This window comes from Dasypus novemcinctus, chromosome 8 (genome assembly GCF_030445035.2).
Source record: "Dasypus novemcinctus isolate mDasNov1 chromosome 8, mDasNov1.1.hap2, whole genome shotgun sequence".
Taxonomy (NCBI): domain Eukaryota; kingdom Metazoa; phylum Chordata; class Mammalia; order Cingulata; family Dasypodidae; genus Dasypus; species Dasypus novemcinctus.
In genome coordinates, this window is record NC_080680.1 from 127,666,902 (window position 1) to 127,685,645 (window position 18,744).

Below are 18,744 nucleotides of genomic sequence, written 5' to 3' on the forward strand. Positions count from 1 at the left end.
CTTTCAAACTCCTTGAATTCCTGGGTCTAAGATGTGTCTCTTGGAGACAGCATATAGATGGGTCATATTTCCTTATCCAATGTCCCAGTCTGAATCTTTTGACAGGTTAGTTTAATCCATTGACAGTCAGTGTTATTACTTTCAAGGAATTATTTATTTATTTATTTATTTTTTAATTTCTCAAAGATATTTCTTTTTTTTTAAAATTGATTTTGTAAAAATATTACATTAAAAAAACAATATGAGGTCCCATTCAACCCCACCATCCCCACCCCACCACTCCTCCCCCAGCAACACTCACTCCCATCATCATGGTGCATCCATTGCATTTGGTAAGTACATCTCTGGGCATCTCTGCACCCCATGGTCAATGGTCCACATCATGGCCCATACTCTCCCACATTCCATCCAGTGGGCCCTGGGAGGATTTACAATGTCCAGTGATTGCCCCTGCAGCACCATCCAGGGCAACTCTAAGTCCCAAAGGCGCCTCCACATCTCATCTCTTCCTGCCATTCCCCATACCCATATCAGCCACCATGTCCACTTTTCCCACTCCACTCCAATGCCACCTTTTCTCTGTGGACCTTGGATTGGTTATGTCCGTGGCATCTCTACATCAGGAGGAGGCTCAGACTCCACATGGATACTGGATGCAATCCTCCTGCTTTCAGTTGTAGGCACTCTGGGCTCCATGATGTGGTGGTTGTCCTTCTTCAACTCCATCTTAGCTGAGTGAGGTGAGTCCAATAAATCAGATTGTAGGAGCTGAAGTCTGTTGAGGCTCAGGGCCTGGCTGTCATATTGTCAGTCCAGAGATTCAAATCCCCTAAATATATCTTAAACCCCAACACCAACTACAATTCCAGTAAAGTAGGGTGAAAGTCTTATGAAAAGAGATTCCATCTGAGTCCAGTTTCATCATGCAGAAACACCAGCTCCAAAGAAGGGCCATCTGCCGTGGCAGTGAACCCCATCTGCCATGACCATAAAGCTCGTGGGTCTCTTTAGTCCTCAAAGGAACCAATACCTGGGGTTGTATCTACTTTATCTGTCTCTTAGATTCTGCTCAGTTGTGCATAAGGGCAATCCTTCTGACAGCCTCCAGACCTTTTTTAGAGACTCATAGCCATATAAACGCATTTCTCCTTTCCATTTCCCCCTTACATTAGGTCAAACAGCATTTTAAAGTCATGTTATTATATGTAGACAGGGATATTCTGCTAGATCCACATTGAACCTTCAATTCAAGGTTATTTTCCAGTTGCATCATCAGTTGGTACTTGATAGTGATCCCTCGGTGCCAGGGAGGCTCATCCCCGGGTGTCATGTCCCATGCTAGGGGGAAGGCATTGCATTTACATGCTGAGTTTGGCTTCGAGCCTGGCCACATTTGAGTAACATGAAGGCTGTCAGGAGGAAATTCCCAGGCACAGTGCTGCTCTAGGCCTTGTTCTTATTTCAGGCATATAGGCTCACAAGCATAGTCATTAGTATCATGCTCTCACTATTGGACCCTCATTCCTTCCTGGTCCTTACCGTTGCACCTGGGGGACTGCCGCTGCTCCCCTAGTGACCATGATGGAGCACCCCCGGCCAGGAACCCAGTACCCCCCCCCAGCTGTAGTTTTTAATTGTTGCCACTATGAGTATATCCAAACATTACCATGCCCTGGACATATGCCCTGTATAGCTCCCTGTCAGCCATATATCACCTGTCGATAGTATCCTATACCAGTATTCCTCCGCTGCCATTGTTGAACCACTCTGTGATCCAAAACTTTCTGAAAATTGAAGCCCAATATAATGTAAGGATCCCTTACTAGTAAAATGGCATAGAGCGATGGGTTTAAAGGTTAGATATAGAATACGTGTTGACTTGGAAAAATTCTACATCCTATCTTTTTCTTTTTCTTTTTTCCCTAATTATTGAACTTCTCTTCACAAGAGCCCTAGACCACAGTAATTCATATATACAATATGCAGTACTCCCACACATCCAGCGTAAAACCTTTTCCTTTCCACAGCGATATTCTTATACCATATTCATATCACATTTACTTACAGTGATGTACAGACTCTGTGACAATAGCTTTCAAACAAGATGACATCTGTGCTTACATTGTGGTCCATACTTTAGGATATACAGTTTTCTAAATTTTTAGTTATCCTATGTTTTACATTATGGTCAAGGAATTATTTATGTTAGCCATATTTTGTTTGGACTTGTGTTTGTCATATTTTGTTTGTTTTTTTTTCTTCCCTTTTTTTCTTTTTTGTTGCTCTTACACTCTCCTCCAACTCTGCCTGTCCTGTTTTTTCCTTTCTTCCTGCAGAACTCCCTTTAGAATTTCTTGAAGAGGAGGTTTCTTGTAGGCATACTCTTTCAATTTCTGTTTATCTGTGAATATTTTGAACTCTGCATCATTTTTGAATGCCAGTTTAGCTGAATAGGGTATTCTTGGTTGGAAATTTTTTTCTTTTAGTACTTTGACTATATCATACCACTGCCTTCTTGCCTCCACGGTTTCAGATGAGAAATCAGCACTTAATCTTATGGACCTTCCCTTGTATGTGATGGTTTTCTTTTCTCTTGCTGCTTTTAAAATTTTCTCTTTGTCTTGAGCATTGGATAATTTGACAAGTATATGTCTTGGGGTGGGCCTGTTGGGGCTTATGGTGTTTGGGGTGCATTGTGCTTCTTGAATATATACATCTGTCTCTTTCAGCAGATTTGGGGAGTTTTCAGCCATTATTTCCTGTAACACTCCTTCTGATCCCTTTCCCTTCTCTTCTCCTTCTGGGATGCCTATAATATGTATGTTTGTGCATTTTGCATTTTCATTCAGGTCCTTAAGTCCTAGCTGGATTTTTTCTATCTTTTTATCAATCAATTCTACTATCTGTTTGATTTCCAATGTACTGTTTTCCACATCGCTAATTCTCTGCTCTGCCTCTTCTAGTCTGCTGCTATTTGCTGCGAGTATATTTTTGATTTCTTGAACTGTGGTGTTCATCCCCATCATATCTGTTATCTTTTTGCATATGTCCACCATTTCTTCTCCAAGTGTTTTCTTCATATTCTTAATCTCTTCTTTTACTTCAGTAAGTTGGTCTCTAATATGTGTTTTGAGATCTTTAATTACTTGTCCGATGTTCTGCTCCCCTTTCTGGTTTTTAGTTTGTTCATTGGATTCAGCCATGTTTTCCTGATTATTGGTTTGGTTTGTAGTTTTTTGTTGCTCTCTGGTCATCATTTTATCTTGACAGGTTTAATCAGTTCCTTAGCTTCTTTGTCTAGTCTTGGGGATTAATTAGTTGTTGTTCTTGCATAAGTGTTATGTCTTCTCTTTGTCACTTTGTTCTTCTTACTCTATTTTCTTGTTGCTGGTTAAGTTCACTTTGAATGAAAATATTAGGGCCAGGGAAAGCAAAATGAGTAAGAAAAGAAAATGTATTAAGTAGTATTGGTAATAAATGTTAACAGAGCAACAATGTGAGATCTGGGGGAATGGATCTTCGAGTCATGTGAGTTGTGTAGGGTTATAGCAGTAAGTAGAGTACCTATAATGAGAAAATCAACTGAATATATGGAGTAATATAGTATGAATTAAAAAGCCAGTGTTTTCATGAGAGAGGGAAAGTGAAAAGAAAGACAATAATATCAAGAGTGGATAAAAGACAGAAAACAGAAGAAAGGCATTAGAAATTAAAAGTCAGACTACTTGGGGGCCAAAGAAAGGGAGGTGGGATGTAAGAGAAACAGTAGATGATGGAAGATAGAAAGATGTGGGGGAAAGGGGATAGTGTAGGTGGCCAAAATCAATTCACACAGAAACGAGGAAATGGAGGATGAGGAAACACAGCAAATGTGAAGCGCTCCCTGCAGCACCTATTATATAAAGAAAATAAAATAAGAAGAAAAAGAGAGAAAAGAAAAAAAAAAGAGAAGAGAAAAAGGTGGTGGGCAAAGAAAAGGGGAGGTAACAAGCAAGCAAAAAAAAAAAAAGGACAAAAACAACCTAAATAAATGAAGAAGGAATTTGGGGGCTAAAACGGGAGAAAAGACCCAGAGACAATGCAATTTTAGCAACCAAGACAGGAAAGAGAAAAAAGAAAAAAAAAAACACAAATGTTGAGGGCCAGTGTAATCAAGGACCTCAGATGGACCTCAGGTCATGGTGGATTCAGGGATGGGAAGTCTGTGACACTTCAGAATCAAGGTGTGTGAGTCTCTGGAGTGTGGGCCACCAGGCTTTAGGGGACTCAGACCTGGGAACCATGCATCCGGTTAACAGGGGGCCTGGGAGCACCGCAGCACAACACAGCCTTCAGGGATCCCTGCAACTGGGCACCGGCCCTAGGGGGAGAGGTCCTGCCTGCATCCTCTGATCTCCATGTGAGAAACTGAAAGTTCACCTCTTGCAAGAATCTCTTCTGTCACTGTCCCACCAAATCGACATCCAGACACTTCTTACCCTGCAAGCCCCCAAACAGCCCACTCAGGGTTTTTGAACACCCCACAGAACAAAGATCTCAGGGATTGTTGTGGCACGGCTGCCAGGCCTAGGGGGGAGGGGCTCCAGCCAGAACCTCTGACCTCCATGTCAGAAACCCAAAATTCCACCTCTCACAAGAATCTCCTCTGTCACTGTCTCACCAAATCGACTTCTAGACACCTCCTGCCCTGCAAGTCCCCTGAAACAGCCCACTCAGGGTTTGGGAACTCTGTGTATTTTCATAGTGGTTACAATTAAAAACAACAACTGAGGGTTTGCTGAGTTCCTAGCCAGGAGAGCTCTATCACAGTACCTAAAGGAACAGCAACAATACCCCAAGTGCAATGGCAAAGACCATAAAAGAAGGTCCAACAATGAGCCCTTGATATTAATGACTATGCTTGTGACCCTGTGCACCTGAAATAAGAACAAGGCCTAGAGCTGCAGGGTGCCTAAGAGTTCCCTCCTGAGAATCTCCATGTTGCTCAAATGTGGCCAGTTTCGAAGCCAAACTCAGCTTCCCCCCAGTGTGGGATATGACTCCCAGGGATGAGCCTTCCTGGTGCCAAGGGATTACTACCAAGTACCAGCTGATGATGTAACTAGAAAATGACCTTGAATAAAAGGGTCAACTCGGACCAGCAAAATATCTCAATCTACATATAATACCAGGAGTTAAAAATGCTTTTTGACCTGAAGAAAAGCAGGAAATTGAAAGGACAATTGAGTTTATATGGCTATGAGTCTCCAAAAAGAGTCAGGAGGTTATCAGAGGGGTTGCGCTTATGCACACATGAGCAGAGTCCCAGACACAGATAAAGTAGAGACAACCACAGATATTGGTTCTTCTGAGGGCTACAGAGACCCACAGGTTTATGGTCATGGCAGATGGAGTTCAGTGCCATGTCAGTTGACCCTACTTTGGAGTTTGTGTTTCTGTGTGATGGAGCTGGACTCAGATGTGATATTTGTTCACAAGCCTCTCCTGTTACTTTTACTGGAACTGCAGTTGTTTTTGGGGATTAAAGTATACCCAGGGGACCTGAATCTCTGGACTGACCATGTGATAGCCAAGCCCTGAACCTCAACTGACTGGCAACTCTTACACTCTGGTTTATGGAACTTACCCCACTCAGCTAACACGGAGGTGAAGAAGGTCAACCACCACACGAGGGAGCCAAGAGTGCCTACAACTGAAAGCAGGAGAATTGCATCCATCATCCATGTGGAATCTAAGCCCCCTCTTGATATAGATATACAGTGGACACAACCATTCTAAGGTCCACAGCATGGAGGAATAGAGTATGTATTAAAGTGGACTTACTGATATTCTGTTAATGAACTATTGTGATTAGTAATTGAAGAAATAGTGGCATTGGTGTGGAGAAAGTGGCCATGGTGGCTGCTCGGGTAGGGAGTGGGAGGAAGAGATGTGATGTGGGGGCATTTTCGGGACTTGGAGTTGACCTGTGTGGTGCTGCAGGTACAGTTCCTGGATATTGTATGTCATCTCATGGCCCACTGGGTGGACTGTGGGAGAGTGTGGGCTATGATGTGGACCATTGATCATGAGGTACAGCAGTGGTCAGAGATGTATTCACCAAATGCAATGAATGTCTCATGATGATGGAGGAGATTGTTGTTATGGGGTGAGGAGTGGGATGAGAGGGTTGGGAGGATACATGGGGACCTCATAATTTTTAATGTAACATTAAAAAAATAAATAAAGCCAAAAAATAGATACTCATATACACAGTCATATAATATTTGATAAAGCCACCAAACCCTCTCAACTGGGAGAGAATTGCCTCATCAACAAACGGTGCCTGGAGAACTGGATATACATATGTAAAAGAGTGAAAGAGGATTACCAATCACACTTTATAAAAATATCAACTCAAAATGGATCGAAGACCTATATGTAACAGCCAGGACCATAAAGACTTCCGAAAGCAATAAAGGGAACCATCTCCAGGACCTTGTAACAGGAAATGGCTTCATGAACTCCACACCAAAAGCACGAGCATCAAAAGAGCCAATAGATAAGTGGGAATTCCTCAAAATTAAAGCATTCTGCACCTCAAAGGAGTTTGTCAAGAAAGTGAAAAGAGAGCCTTCAGAATGGGAGAAAATATTTGGTAACCATATATCTGATAGGAGACTTATAACCTGCATATATAAAGAACTCTTATATTTCGAAAATAAAAAGACAAACAACCCATTTAAAAAACGGGAAAAAGATTTAAACAGACACTTCTCCAAAGAAGAAATACAAATGGCTATAAAGCACATGAAAAAATGCCCCAAATCTCTAGCTACTAGGGAAATGCAAATCTAAACTACAATGAGATATCATTTTACTCCCATAAGATTGGCAGCTATGAAAAAAATAGAAGACTACAAATGCTGGAAAGGATGTGTAGGAATGGGAATACTCATACACTGCTGGTGGGAATGCAGAAGGATCCAGCCATTACAGAGGACAGTTTGGCAGTTTCTCAAAAAACTAGCTATAGATTTGCCATATGAACAACAATTCCACCCCTGGATATATACCCAGTAGAACAGAAAACAAGGACACAAACCAATATATACACACCAATGTTCATAGCAGCATTGTTCACTATTGCCAAAAGATGGAACCAACCCAAATGCCCATCAACAGATGAATGGATAAATAAAATATGGTATATACATACAATGGAATACTACTCAGCTTTAAGAATAAATACAGTACAAACACACATGTTAACATGGATGAAGATGCTTGAGAAACTTATGTTGAGTGAAACAATCCAGGCATTGAAGGACAAATACTACATGACCTCAATGATATGAAATAAGTAAACCAAGCTGCCTCAGAGAGCTAGAGACCGGATAACAGGCTTAAAGGAATTTCGGGGGTAGAGGAAGGTTGCGAGGTCACACCTACCTGGGTGAAATCTATGATAAGCTGGAGATAAGTGTTTGTACAGGGAAAAAATAAAATAGGGGCATAAGGATACCTTTGGGTGGGGCTTTGGATGCTTGAGGGGGGCTAGGGATGGGGTGATGGGTAATATGGCCCAAGAAATTGGGGGGAGAGTGGGGGAAGATGTGAATATAGGAGATTGTCAGGTATGTGGTTGAGAGTATAATGTTGAGAAAACTCTTTCAAAAATACAATAAGGGAGGTTTCCTGTTTAAGGTACTTGAAGGGGAGAATCTGACACAGGACAGCCTTCTAGGGAGTGTGTGCATGCTCATTTTGTGATAGTGGGTTATATCATTGGCTGGAGACCCATACAATGAGAGTGAAGGTATACCCACACCCTGGGGAGGACTGATGTTCTCAAATACAGGGAATTGTATCTCTCGAGAGAAATGGTGGTTCCCAATGCGTTAGGGCAGTCGAGCATGTCAAGCCCTCAATATTGTTGCAAGTATCTCTGAACATGGACCTTCAAGCAATGAGGATCGACTGTCAATGTCATCCCTGAGGGGAGGGGGAAAGAGGTATTGAACAGATGGAATGAATGTAACTGTGGGACAATGGATGTGTTCCACAAGTTTATGCAATGATGGATATAGGACATGTTAATTTACACCAAAAATGTATAGGGGTCTATAGGCTAAAATGTAAATCATAATGTAAAACATAAGATAACTAAAAATTTAGAAAATTATATAGTCTCAAATATAAACCATAATGTAAACCCAACTGTAGCTTGTTGGAAAGCAATTGCCTCAATATCTGTACATCAGTTGCAGTAAATATACTATGAACATTTAAAAAGATTATTGGTGGAGAAGGGACAAAGTGTCTTATATTCGATATGTGGGAGTAATGTATGTTCTATATATGAATTACTCTGATTTAAAACTTTTCTGAAGACAAGCTTAATAATTAGAAAAAAAAAGTAAATAAAAGGACGTAGATATTGAGGAAGAGATGGAAGAAGTTGTCTTGCCAATGTGCATACAGGGCCACAGTTATTGCAGTGACGAAAGGTGAAACATCAAAAACAAAGCTTTTTCATTCTTAATTTTTTGATACCCCAATTTTTACTTTAATTTTTCTAAATTAGTATGTATTCTATATCTAACCTTTAAACCCATCACTATATTCCATTTTACTATTAATGGAAACTGGCAATATATTGGGCTTCATTTTTGAAGAAGTTTTGGATCACAAAGAGTTTCAAAAAATGGCAGGGGTGGAATACTGGTGTGGGATGTTATTGACAGGGGACACATGGTTGGCAGGGAGTTCTCCAGGGCATATATCCAGGGTACATAAAAATTTTTGGATTATTTTCATAGTGGATACAATTAAAAACAACAACTGAGGGAGTGGTGAGTTCCTAGCCAGGGGGGCTCTATCACAGTCCCTAAAGGAACAGCAACAATCCCCCAAGTGCAATGGCAAAGACCAAAAAAGAATGAAGGTCCAACGATGAGCCCTTGATACTAATGACTGTGCTTGTGAGCCTGTGCACCTGAAATAAGAACAAGGCCTAGAGCTGCAGGGTGCCTAAGAGTTACCTCCTGAGAGCCTCCATGTTGCTCAAATGTGGCCAGTCTCGAAGTCAAACTCCTCATGTAAATGTGTTGCCTTCCCCCCAGTGTGGGACATGACTCCCTGGGATTAGCCTCCCTGGCACCAAGGGATTACTACCAAGTACAAGCTGATGATGTAACTAGAAAGAGACCTTGAATAAAAGATTCAACTCAGACCAGCAGAATATCTCAGCCTACATATAATATCAGGAGTTAAAAATGCTTTTTGACCTTGAGTAAAAGGGGGAAATGAAAAGGACAAATGAGTTTATATGGCTATGAGTCTCCAAAAAAGAGCCAGGAGGTCATCAGAAGGATCGTCCTTACATACTTTTAGCATAGTTTCAGAGACATCTAAAGTAGATACCACCCTAGGAATTGGTTCTTCTGAGGGCTACAGAGACCCACAGATTCTACGGTCATGGCAGATGGAGTTCAGTGCCATGTCAGTTGGCCCTACTTTGGAGTTCATGTTCCTGAGTGTGATGGAGTTGGACTCAGATGTGATCTTTGTTCACAAGCCCCTCCTGTTACTTTTACTGGACCTGTGGTTGGCATTGGGATTTAATGTATACTCAGGGGACCTGAATCTCTGGACTGTCCATGTAATAGCCAGGCCCTTAGCCTCAACAGACTTGCAACTCCTACTCTCTGGTCTATTGGACTTACCCCAGCCAGCTAACATGGAGGTGAAGAGGGTCAGCCACCACACCAGGGAGCCGAGATTGCCTACAACTGAAAGCAGGAGGATTGCATCCAGCATCCATGTGGAATCTAAGCCCCCTCTTGATATAGATGTGGAGTGGACATAACCATTCCAGGGTCCACAGGATGGAGGAATAGTGTATGGATTAGAGTGGACTTACTGATATTCTCTTCATGGACTATTGTGATTAATAATCGAAGAAAATGTAGCACTGACGTGGAGAAAGTGGCCATGGTAGCTGCTGAGGGTGGGAAGTGGAAAGAAGAGAGGTGATGTGGGGGCATTTTCGGGATTTGGATTTGTCCTGGGTTGTACTGCAGGGACAGTTACTGGACATTGTATGTCCTCCCATGACCCACTGGATGGACTAGGGGAGACTGTAAACTATAATGTGGATCATTGACCATGAGGTGCAGTGGTGGTCAGAGATGTATTCACCAAGTGCAATGAATGTCCCATGATGATGGAGGAGGTTGTTGTTATGGGAGGAGTGGGGTGAGGGGGTGGAGGGTATATGGGGAACTCATTTTTTTAATGTAACATTTAAAAAATAAAGACAAAAAAAGAAAAAGAAAAACTGTAATACCACATACCACAAGATCTTAAAAAACAACAACAACAACCAAATAGGAAACTACCATGTGACACACCAAGTGAAGTCTGGGACTGATCTCCTGAGAACCACTGCCCCGTGCCCCGCGCCTCTGGGTGACGCGTCCCTCCAGGGGTGTAGACGGAGCCTCTGGATATTGTTTCCACTCGCGTTTCAAGCCCTCGGGGCAGATCGTTTCCCCAGGGCCCAGCTCTGGCCGCCCCTCACCCTCGCCCCGTGCTCCGCGCTCTCAGCCCTTCAGGCAGGCGGCCTGTCCACAGCGCAGCCTGCGCCCGCGGTCGGTGATGTGCGCCCAGGGCTGCTGCAGACACGGAGGCGCCTTAGGGGCTGGCCCTGCGTCCCGAAACTCACCCGGGCCACCCCACGGTGAATTCTTCCTGTGACCTCCGTGGCCCTGGACCCTGCGCTCGCCCTTGTCATCTCGGCCCCCTCAGTAAGAGCCGGGCAGGGGCCTTTCCGCCGCCGTCGCCAAAAGGACCCGCTTCACGGGCTCCTGTCCTCGTCCTACCCCTCCAGGCCCTGCGCTCCCCCTGCCGCTGGAAACGGGTATAATCAGGGGGTGGTCCCCTGTGAGGCTGGTTATTCCTTCTAGACAAGGATTCTGCATGAGGCCCCTTTCCATAGCCAGGCTCCTGGAAGGTTTAAAAGAGGATTTGGTTCCCAAAGTCCCGGAGAGGTGGGGAGCCCCTCACCCCATCTCAGCCCCGGGCACATGAGGGTCAGGATAAGGTTTGACTATTTACATGAAGGATAAATACGATAAATTTATGGAACAGAATTAAATAAGCAGATATGTATGGCAGAAGCTAGATGGAGGGATTGACAGGGAACGCTAAGTGTGGCTTTTATTCTTATAATATTGGAAGTGCTCTAATATTGATTGTGGTGAAGAATGCACAATTCTGTGATTATACCAAAACTCATTGAAGGTAACTGTTGAATGGATTGTACAGTATATGAACCCATCTCAATAAAATTGCTTGAAAGAAAAAAATTGTGAGCCAAAGTGGATGTCGGGGGGCACCAAGCAGGGAGGCCAAGGGCTCCTTGGTGGGGGGGTGGCCTGCGCTCACCCTGCTCTGGGGCTGAAGGCACCCTCGTGGCCCGTCCTGCAATCTCAGGAGCAGCAATGCCTGGCAAGAGCCCTCCAGAGGCCATCCCGTCTGGACGCACGGGTTCCAGGACCAGGGGTTTACCCCCCGTGGTCGCCCCCCCTCGGCTTAGCCCGGCCTCCCCATGACACTGTCGGTCCCCCAGGGATCAGGAGGGTCCCCTGTGCTCCAGGAGCACCAGCTCTCAGCACAGGTCCTGGAGCAGGACAAACTGCAGGTCAAGGTCTGGGTGCCTCACTGTGAGAGGTGATGGGGAGGGGCTGGGCATCCTCCCTGCAAACCTGCTCAAAATGAGGGCACCCAGGGTGTCAGGGGGTCCCCTAAGTCCCATTTGGCTTTGATCCAGCCAGGGTCTGCAGCCCCCGCTCTGGCTCCTGCTGCCTGCCCCTCCCCAGGGGCTTCCACCTGCTCAGGTCACCAGCCTGCCAGGCCTGCCCTGCCCAGCTGAGCTGAGCTCTCAGCCACCTGGATGGGCCCAGGCTCGGCCACACACCCTGTGGGAGGCTGTGCCCGCTGGGGTCTGGCCCCATAGGTTCAATGTCCTCCACCTCCCTCTCCCAGCCCCCTCCCCTGCTGGACCCCAGGAGGTCTCCAAGGAAACAGACCCCAAGACCCCTTCACACACAGGCTGAGGCCAGAGCCAATGCTGAAGCTCTTTATTCAGGAGCAGGAGAAAGTGGCCAGGACGGGGTGGGGCCAGGGGGTGGGGAGGAGGGAGGGGAGGGGCACAGGCTGGACTGGGTCCTGTCGGGCAGCAAGGCAGGGGTCTCCAGGGTGCAGACCTGGGCTGCTGGGCATGATGGAAAGAAGAGGAGACTCCCTGGGGCCACTGGGGGTGCAGGGGGAGGGGAGCTGCAGGGGCAGAGGCCAGGCCAGGAGCGCGTCCCTCCACTGGCTGCACACAGGCCCACGGGCAGGCATCCCTGTTGGGAAGACGGGGGCCCTGAGGGAGCATCAGGCCCCAGTGGGATCCGGCACCCCACAATGGGGCAGGCCCCTGCAAGTCCTTCCCTTTGCTGGGGATGGGGTGAGGGGCAATTAGGACGAGTGGACACGGCCCAGCTCCCACACCCAGAAGCAGTCGGTGAGGATGGAGCTGAGTGAGGAGACTCCCCTCCCAGGCTGGGGAGCAGAGCACCCCAGAAGCAGCCTCACAGGGGCCAGCAGGACCCGGAGACGCAGCGTGTGTCCTGAGGTCCACAAAGGACTTCCCACAGGGCCCGGGATGACCAGGGACAGATGGGAGCTGAGGGCAGGGGCAAGAGTGGCCACCTGCTGCCCCCTGGGGTCTGTGCTGCTGTGAGGATGGGAGGGGGCCCGAGACATGGCTCTGGAGGCTTCCAGCGTCCTCCCAAGTGCTCACTTACCCTAGTGGCCTTCAGGAACGCAGCTTTCTGTAGAAACAAAACAAGGATGAGAAGACGCCCTGGACAGGGAGACGTGGACGCCATCCCTGCCCGCAGCTCACAGGGGACAAGAGGTTGTTGATGTGATGTATTCACCAAAGGCAGTGAACGTGCCTCACTGATGAAAGGGGATGTTGCTGGGGAGGAGCGGGGTGGGGTGGGGAGTGGAGTATATGGGAACCTCGTAAGTTTTTAAATGTAAGGGTTTATGTGATCTTTTTATCTCTTTTTAAAAAAAGATAATTAAAATTTAAAAAAATTTTTAAAAAGGAAAACCCAGCCTGGGCTGCACCTGCACGGAGCCCTCCTAAAGCTTCTCCCCCAGGGGACCCCGGCCGCACGGGGTCATTTACCCGTCTGGGCAGGGATGAAGATGTTCTCCTGAAGGAATCCTTTGCGCTGCACAAACTTCTTAAATTCTTCCAGAGCTTCAAAGTTGACGTCCAGATTTCTACCTGTGGAGAGACCAGGAGGAAAGGCCCTTCCTGGACCAGGTCTGGGAGTGGCTGGGAAGCCCCGCAGTGAGCAGACCCCAGGAGGAGGAGGGGGCTCCAGCACCTGGGGTGGGAGGGGGCTTCACCCTGGGGGGCGGCAGCCAGAGGGGAAACCCCCAGAAAGCCGCCCAGGGCTCCGGTCCAGCCTGGGGCTCCGTCCACACAGAGCCCCCGCAGCTGAGCAGGTCCCGTGTGCAGGAGTAGGGGACGGAGCCCCCCGCCTACTCAGAACCTTGGGGGTCTTGCAGCTGGCCAAGCCGACCTCCAGGATCACACTGTGACCTGGGGCACCCTCATCAAAGAGAAGTTGTGTCCAGAGGATACTGGAGTTCACCCACCTGGGGGTGCTTGCCACAAAAGCTTCACCAGCAAATATTCCCCTCCCCCTGGAGACCCCAGCCCCACACCCAGTGGCCCCTGGGAGGCCGTGCTGGTGGCTGCAGGAATCCCCCTACAGGTAGGGCCATGGCCGACCTTGTCCGATGCTGTCCCCTTGCTGCCCCCTGCAGGGCTCTGACCACCAGGCCTCCCTCAGCAGCCCTGGGTCTCCTGCCCTGGAGCTGGGGAGGCTGACGCTGATTTGGGGTGGGAGCAGCTCAGGAGATGCGGCCCCTTACCTATGAGGTTTCCCATGTGAAAAGGTCTCCCTCTGTGCTGGCCCTCCATGATAAAGGCGTAGTGGTCTTTCACGGGCAGCTCCTCTCCTTGTACCAGGTTCGTCCCATTGACTGAAGATGGACAGAGAGAAAACAGCCTTCAGGGTCCTCTTCCCAGAGAAGGTGGAGAGCAGTAAGGGCGGGTCTGGCAGGTTTCGGCTTCGGGGCCTCCTAGCTGCATGGAGCCCCCTGCACCCCCAGCCCCAGCCTGGCCAGACCCTAGGCCTGGCTGTTCCCCACAGCCATGGACCCCAAGTCCTAGGGAAGCCTCCTCCAGAAAGGGGCCCAGCCAAGTTAGGGTCCCACAGACCACTTCCTGTCAGGGCAGGATGGCAAGCGTGGGAGCTCGGGGATCTGAGGCAAATGTCCATCTGTCCCTCGGGATTCCTAACCCTAGTTTCCCTGCCGTGCACATCCTCTCCCCTGGCGTCTGCTGTCAGGTAACTCATCCAGGGACAGCAAGGGCCCTGGGAAGGGAGTTCAGCATTTCCTGGGGTAGGACAGGCAGGGACTCCCAGGGAGGAGGGCCACCTGGGGAGCCTCGGCTCAGTCAGTGGCACGGCAGCCCCCAGCCCCCCTCTACCAGCCTGTGGTGGGCTCGGCACTCACATGCCCTGTATTTTCCCGGCTCCTCTGTTTTCTCCAGCAGGACGTTCATCTTGTGGCACTGGCCCTTCTTCCTGGAGAGCACAAGGCACGTGGGCTGCAGCCTCAGGAACACACCTGCAGCCTCAGCTCACCTGGCACCTGCACACCTGAGCATAGTCCCTGCATGGCCTCCCCACCTGTGCTTTAGTGGCTCCCTGGTCTATTCCCACCACACTGGCTGTGTGTGGGGCCCCCTATTAGAGGGAGAGATGGGTGGGGAGCAGCCCTTTTCTACTCACATGATGGTGAAGGTGATCACCAGGTCCCCACCCTCCAGGGCAGTGATCGTCTGAGGGGACACCTTCTTGGGTCTCTGCTCCACTGGCATCACCTTAGTGTCCACCAAGGCCTTCACGTACCACGTCCCTATTAACTGAGGCAGGGCCAAGGGCATAAGAGCCACTTGTCCCCCGGGGGGCCACAACTCAAACCCTCCCCCAACCCCACCCACGTTCCTGGGGCAAAGGGACCTCGAGGCACGGGGTCCCCCCAGCCCCTGGCTTCACCCCCACCTTGAGTGTGTCCTGACGCTCCTTAGGACAAACCACTCCCTGGGTTCCTGCCACTGGGCAGCGATTGACTGTCCCCATATCCACTCTTGTGGGACAGGCCCTGGTCCCCTAAGAACTGCCACCCAGGGGGCCTGGAAATGCCCGGGGGTCCCCAGGGCATCAGTTCCACAGGGTCCCCCTGCCCCTGCCCAGGGCTGGAGAGCGGCTCCTCCTGTCCATCTGGCCAGCTCTGCCTGGAGCACAGGAGAACCTCTGACCTTCCTGGCAGCCTCCACAGGCCCTGGCCCCTCCCCAGTCAGACTCTACCTCTCCCCACCCCATGCCCCTCCAGCTCACATCCAGCTTCTCCGAGATCAAGCCGAGGGGGTCCTGGGCTGGCAGGGCAGCAACCAGGCTGAGGCCGAGGGTCAGGAGCAGCGTCTTCATGGCCAGGGCTCTGGGCTCACAGTGGCCAGAGGTGCCGAAGGGCTGTCCTAGGAGGCTGTGCCTGGACCCCACACGCCGCCCTTTATATGCCCTCAGCCCCCAGCCCCGAGCACTTGGCAGTGCTGACCACAGCCCTCCCCCACCAGTTGTGGCCAGCTCTGCACTGGGCAGGTGGAAGGTGGTTATTGTTGGAAGCCGGTGCATAGCAGCTCAGTGCACCAAAGAGCAAGCCCTGCAGAAGGCCGCCCCCTCCAGCTCCCCCGGGAGGCTCATGACCCCAGAATCCCAAGAAGAGAGAGAGCGCTCCCACCTGGGGGAGGTGGGGAGGGGGCAGCACGCTTTCTGCATGAAGGCTCCACTGCCCCTTCCCACCCCTGCAGCCTCTGGGGCTTCCATGGCTGAGTTTGTCTTCTAGGTCCTGGGAAAATAGTGGTTTCACCCCCAGCTGACGCTAAAGAGATGGAACTTTAGGGCTGGAGAAAGCTGGTTCTCCCACTCGCTGAGAGCTGCCAGTTCCTGAAGCCCCAGCTCTCCCCTGCCTACATGGCCCTCCCTACTTCCCGTGCTGGGCCCCCCCACCCCATCCTGGGGGAGGGGCTCTGGCTAGGACGCAGCCTTCATCTAAGTAGCACCTCCGCAGAGCAGCCTCCCAGACCCTCCTGCTCTGTTGGGGACCCTGAGCCAGGCTGAACCCCTTTAGAGCACAAAGGCTCTGGACCGTCTTGTTCCTTTCTCATGTCCCTCTGCACTGCCATCTGCCTCTGGGAGAATTTCAGCTCCCCGAAGGAGTTTGAGTGCTGTGGTTCTTCCCTGCTGTGGGGAAGTTTCCTTTTCTGTGATTGGTGGTCATTGAGCATTCCTCCATAGAGGACAACAGAAGCTAGGCAATCGCTTCAAGACTTAAATAATTCATCAATTCCAGTTTTTGGGGTGTTTCGAGGTTCTATTGTGACAACGTGTGAAGCTCTGGGGGTCCTTAGCATCTATGAGCCCCTTAAACGTGGTGTCCCCTCCTTCCTGCCTGGAGTGGGATCCAGCAGCTGGTGCTGTCCATGGCCAGTCTTGGCAGAGGCTTTTTTGACTCCCTAAATTTCATTCTTCAGTACCCCGATTTCCCAAAGCCCTGCACCTCCCTTGTCAGTGTACAGTCCTGTACCCCAAGGCAAGCCCAGCACCCTGTTCCCTTTGAGGATTTGGCAACCTCAGCCCTGAGGAGACCCAGTGCTGGCCGGGGTTCCATGTGCCTGGCTGAGTGCTGCCAGCCCGGCCCCGCCTCCTGGGCACCACGGTGCCTTCTCCTGACTTCGTGGGCACTGGCTGGACCATCTGTTCTGGAGGCCCAGAGCTGGCCTCCACAAAAGCATCTTTGTACCTTTCAGCCAAGATGGGACACCCCCGAGCACCCCCTAAGTGATATAATGAGCACTCACTAATGGCCCCAGCATGACCCAGTAATTAGCTCTTCGCATGGGAGGTGTTCCTGGGCAGAGAGCCCACCCTCCCTGGGGGCAGAAAGGGCAGGTCCAGCCCGCTTTGAGGGCCAGTGATCAGCACTCAGCACAAGGCTCTATATCAAAGGGCAAAGATCTCCTGTTCCCTTCCTTTGTTGACTATACCCTGGGCCCAGTATTTCTCTTATTATTTTCAAGTCACTGATCAGGCACATTTAATTCAATTCATGGAGCAACGTGCACAGGCCACTGAAAGAACAGGACGTCACCTGCAAATCCTGAGCTTTTTGAGACTGGTCCCCTCCAGCTAGCCCACATCCCCCCATCTTCCTGGTGCCCCAAGTTCCAGAGGGCTGAACTCTACCTAGTGAGTCCATGATAGTCTATTTACAAACAGGGTGGAGTCAGCTGACGTGACCACCTTCAGGAGGTGGTAAGGCAGGAGGGAGGGACTTCCTAGGCTCCTGGCAGACTTGGTCTTAGTTCTTTCTGAAATGCTTGGTAGAATTCACCTGTAAAGCAGGTTGGCCCAGGGCTCTTCTTAGTTGGGAGGTTTTAATGACTGATTCTATCTCTTATGATTGGTTTGTTGAGATCATCAATTTCTTCTTTCGTCAATGTAGACTGCTTATGTGTTTCCAGGAATTTGTTCATTTCCTCTAAATTGTCCTTGTTGGCATATAGTTTTTCAAAGCATCCTCTTATGATAGTCATTATTTCTGTGAAGTCAGTGGTGATACCCCCTTTCTCATTTCTTATTTTGTGTAATTGCTTCTTCTCTCTTTTTTTTCTTTGCTAGTCTAACTAAGGACTTACCAGTTTTATTGATCTTCTCAAAATACCAACCCTTTGTTTTATTTTTTCTAGTGCATTCTTGCTTTCTATTTCATCTAAATCTGCTCTGATCTTTGTTATTTCTTTTTTTCTTCTTTCTTTGGGGTTGGTTTTTTTGTTGTTTGTGTCTTCTTTTTTTAGTAATTCCTCCAAGTGTGCACTTAGGTCTTCAATTTTAGGTCTTTCTTCTTTTTTGATGTATGAATTAATGGCTATAAATTTCCCCCTCAGTACGGCTTTTGCTGCATCCATAAGTTTTGATATACTGTGTTGTCATTTTCATTAGTTTCAATGTAGTTACTGATTTCTTTTGAGATTTCCTCCTTGACCTACTGTTTGTCTAAGAGTGTGTTGCTTAACTTCCATATCTTGATGCCCAATCTGGGTCTCTGGCCCTTGCATATTTCCAGCTTCAGTCCACTGTGGTCAGAGAAATTATTTTGTAGGATTTCAATCTTTCAGAATTCATTGAGACATTCTCTGTGGCCTAGCATGTGGTTTATTTGGAGATTGATCCACATACAATTGAGCAGCTTGTGTACCCTGTTGTATTTGGATGTAGTGTTCTGAATATGTCTATTAGTCCAGATTCATTAATATATTAGTAAAGTCTTTGTTTCTTTATTGATTCTCCATTGAGATATTCTGTTTAATGGTGATAATGGTGTATTAAAGTCTCCCACTATAAATGTAGAGGCATTTATTCCTCCACTTAGTTTTTCCAGTGTTTGCCTGATGTATTTTAAGGCACCCTGATTAGGTGTATAAACGTTTATGATTGTTCTTTATTCTTGAAAGATCACCCCTTTGAATAATATGTAGTACCCATCTTTTGTCTCTCAAAATAG

General features: G+C 48.4%; 2 protein-coding genes across 2 annotated transcripts in view; one reads left to right on the top strand and one right to left on the bottom strand.

Moving 5' to 3' along the window:
- LOC101442202 (odorant-binding protein 2b-like) overlaps positions 1-11,719 on the top strand; it is a 28,087-nt gene extending 16,368 nt beyond the window's left edge. Inside the window, exon 6 of the mRNA XM_012520322.2 lies at positions 11,615-11,719. Coding sequence (XP_012375776.2) covers positions 11,615-11,719 — 105 coding nt within the window. The remainder of the gene's footprint in view (positions 1-11,614) is intronic.
- Positions 11,720-13,220: 1,501 nt separating this feature from the next.
- LOC101442642 (odorant-binding protein 2b-like) lies at positions 13,221-15,611 on the bottom strand. Its single transcript, XM_058301389.1, has 5 exons — positions 15,522-15,611; positions 14,913-15,046; positions 14,635-14,705; positions 13,987-14,097; positions 13,221-13,330 (listed from the first exon to the last, which is right to left on the bottom strand). The coding sequence occupies exons 1-5, from the start codon at positions 15,609-15,611 to the stop codon at positions 13,221-13,223; spliced, it is 516 nt and encodes a 171-aa protein (XP_058157372.1).
- Positions 15,612-18,744: the final 3,133 nt, after the last annotated feature.

What these genes read in the sequence shown, in the direction of transcription:
- LOC101442642 (XM_058301389.1), bottom strand. Translation starts at nt 15,611, where the DNA reads ATGAAGACGCTGCTCCTGACCCTCGGCCTCAGCCTGGTTGCTGCCCTG. An exon ending in TGATCTCGGAGAAGCTGGAT is followed by an intron (nt 15,047 to 15,521) that starts GTGAGCTGGAGG and finishes GCCCTGCCTCAG; the next exon opens with TTAATAGGGACGTGGTACGT. An exon ending in GTGATCACCTTCACCATCAT is followed by an intron (nt 14,706 to 14,912) that starts GTGAGTAGAAAA and finishes TGTGCTCTCCAG; the next exon opens with GAAGAAGGGCCAGTGCCACA.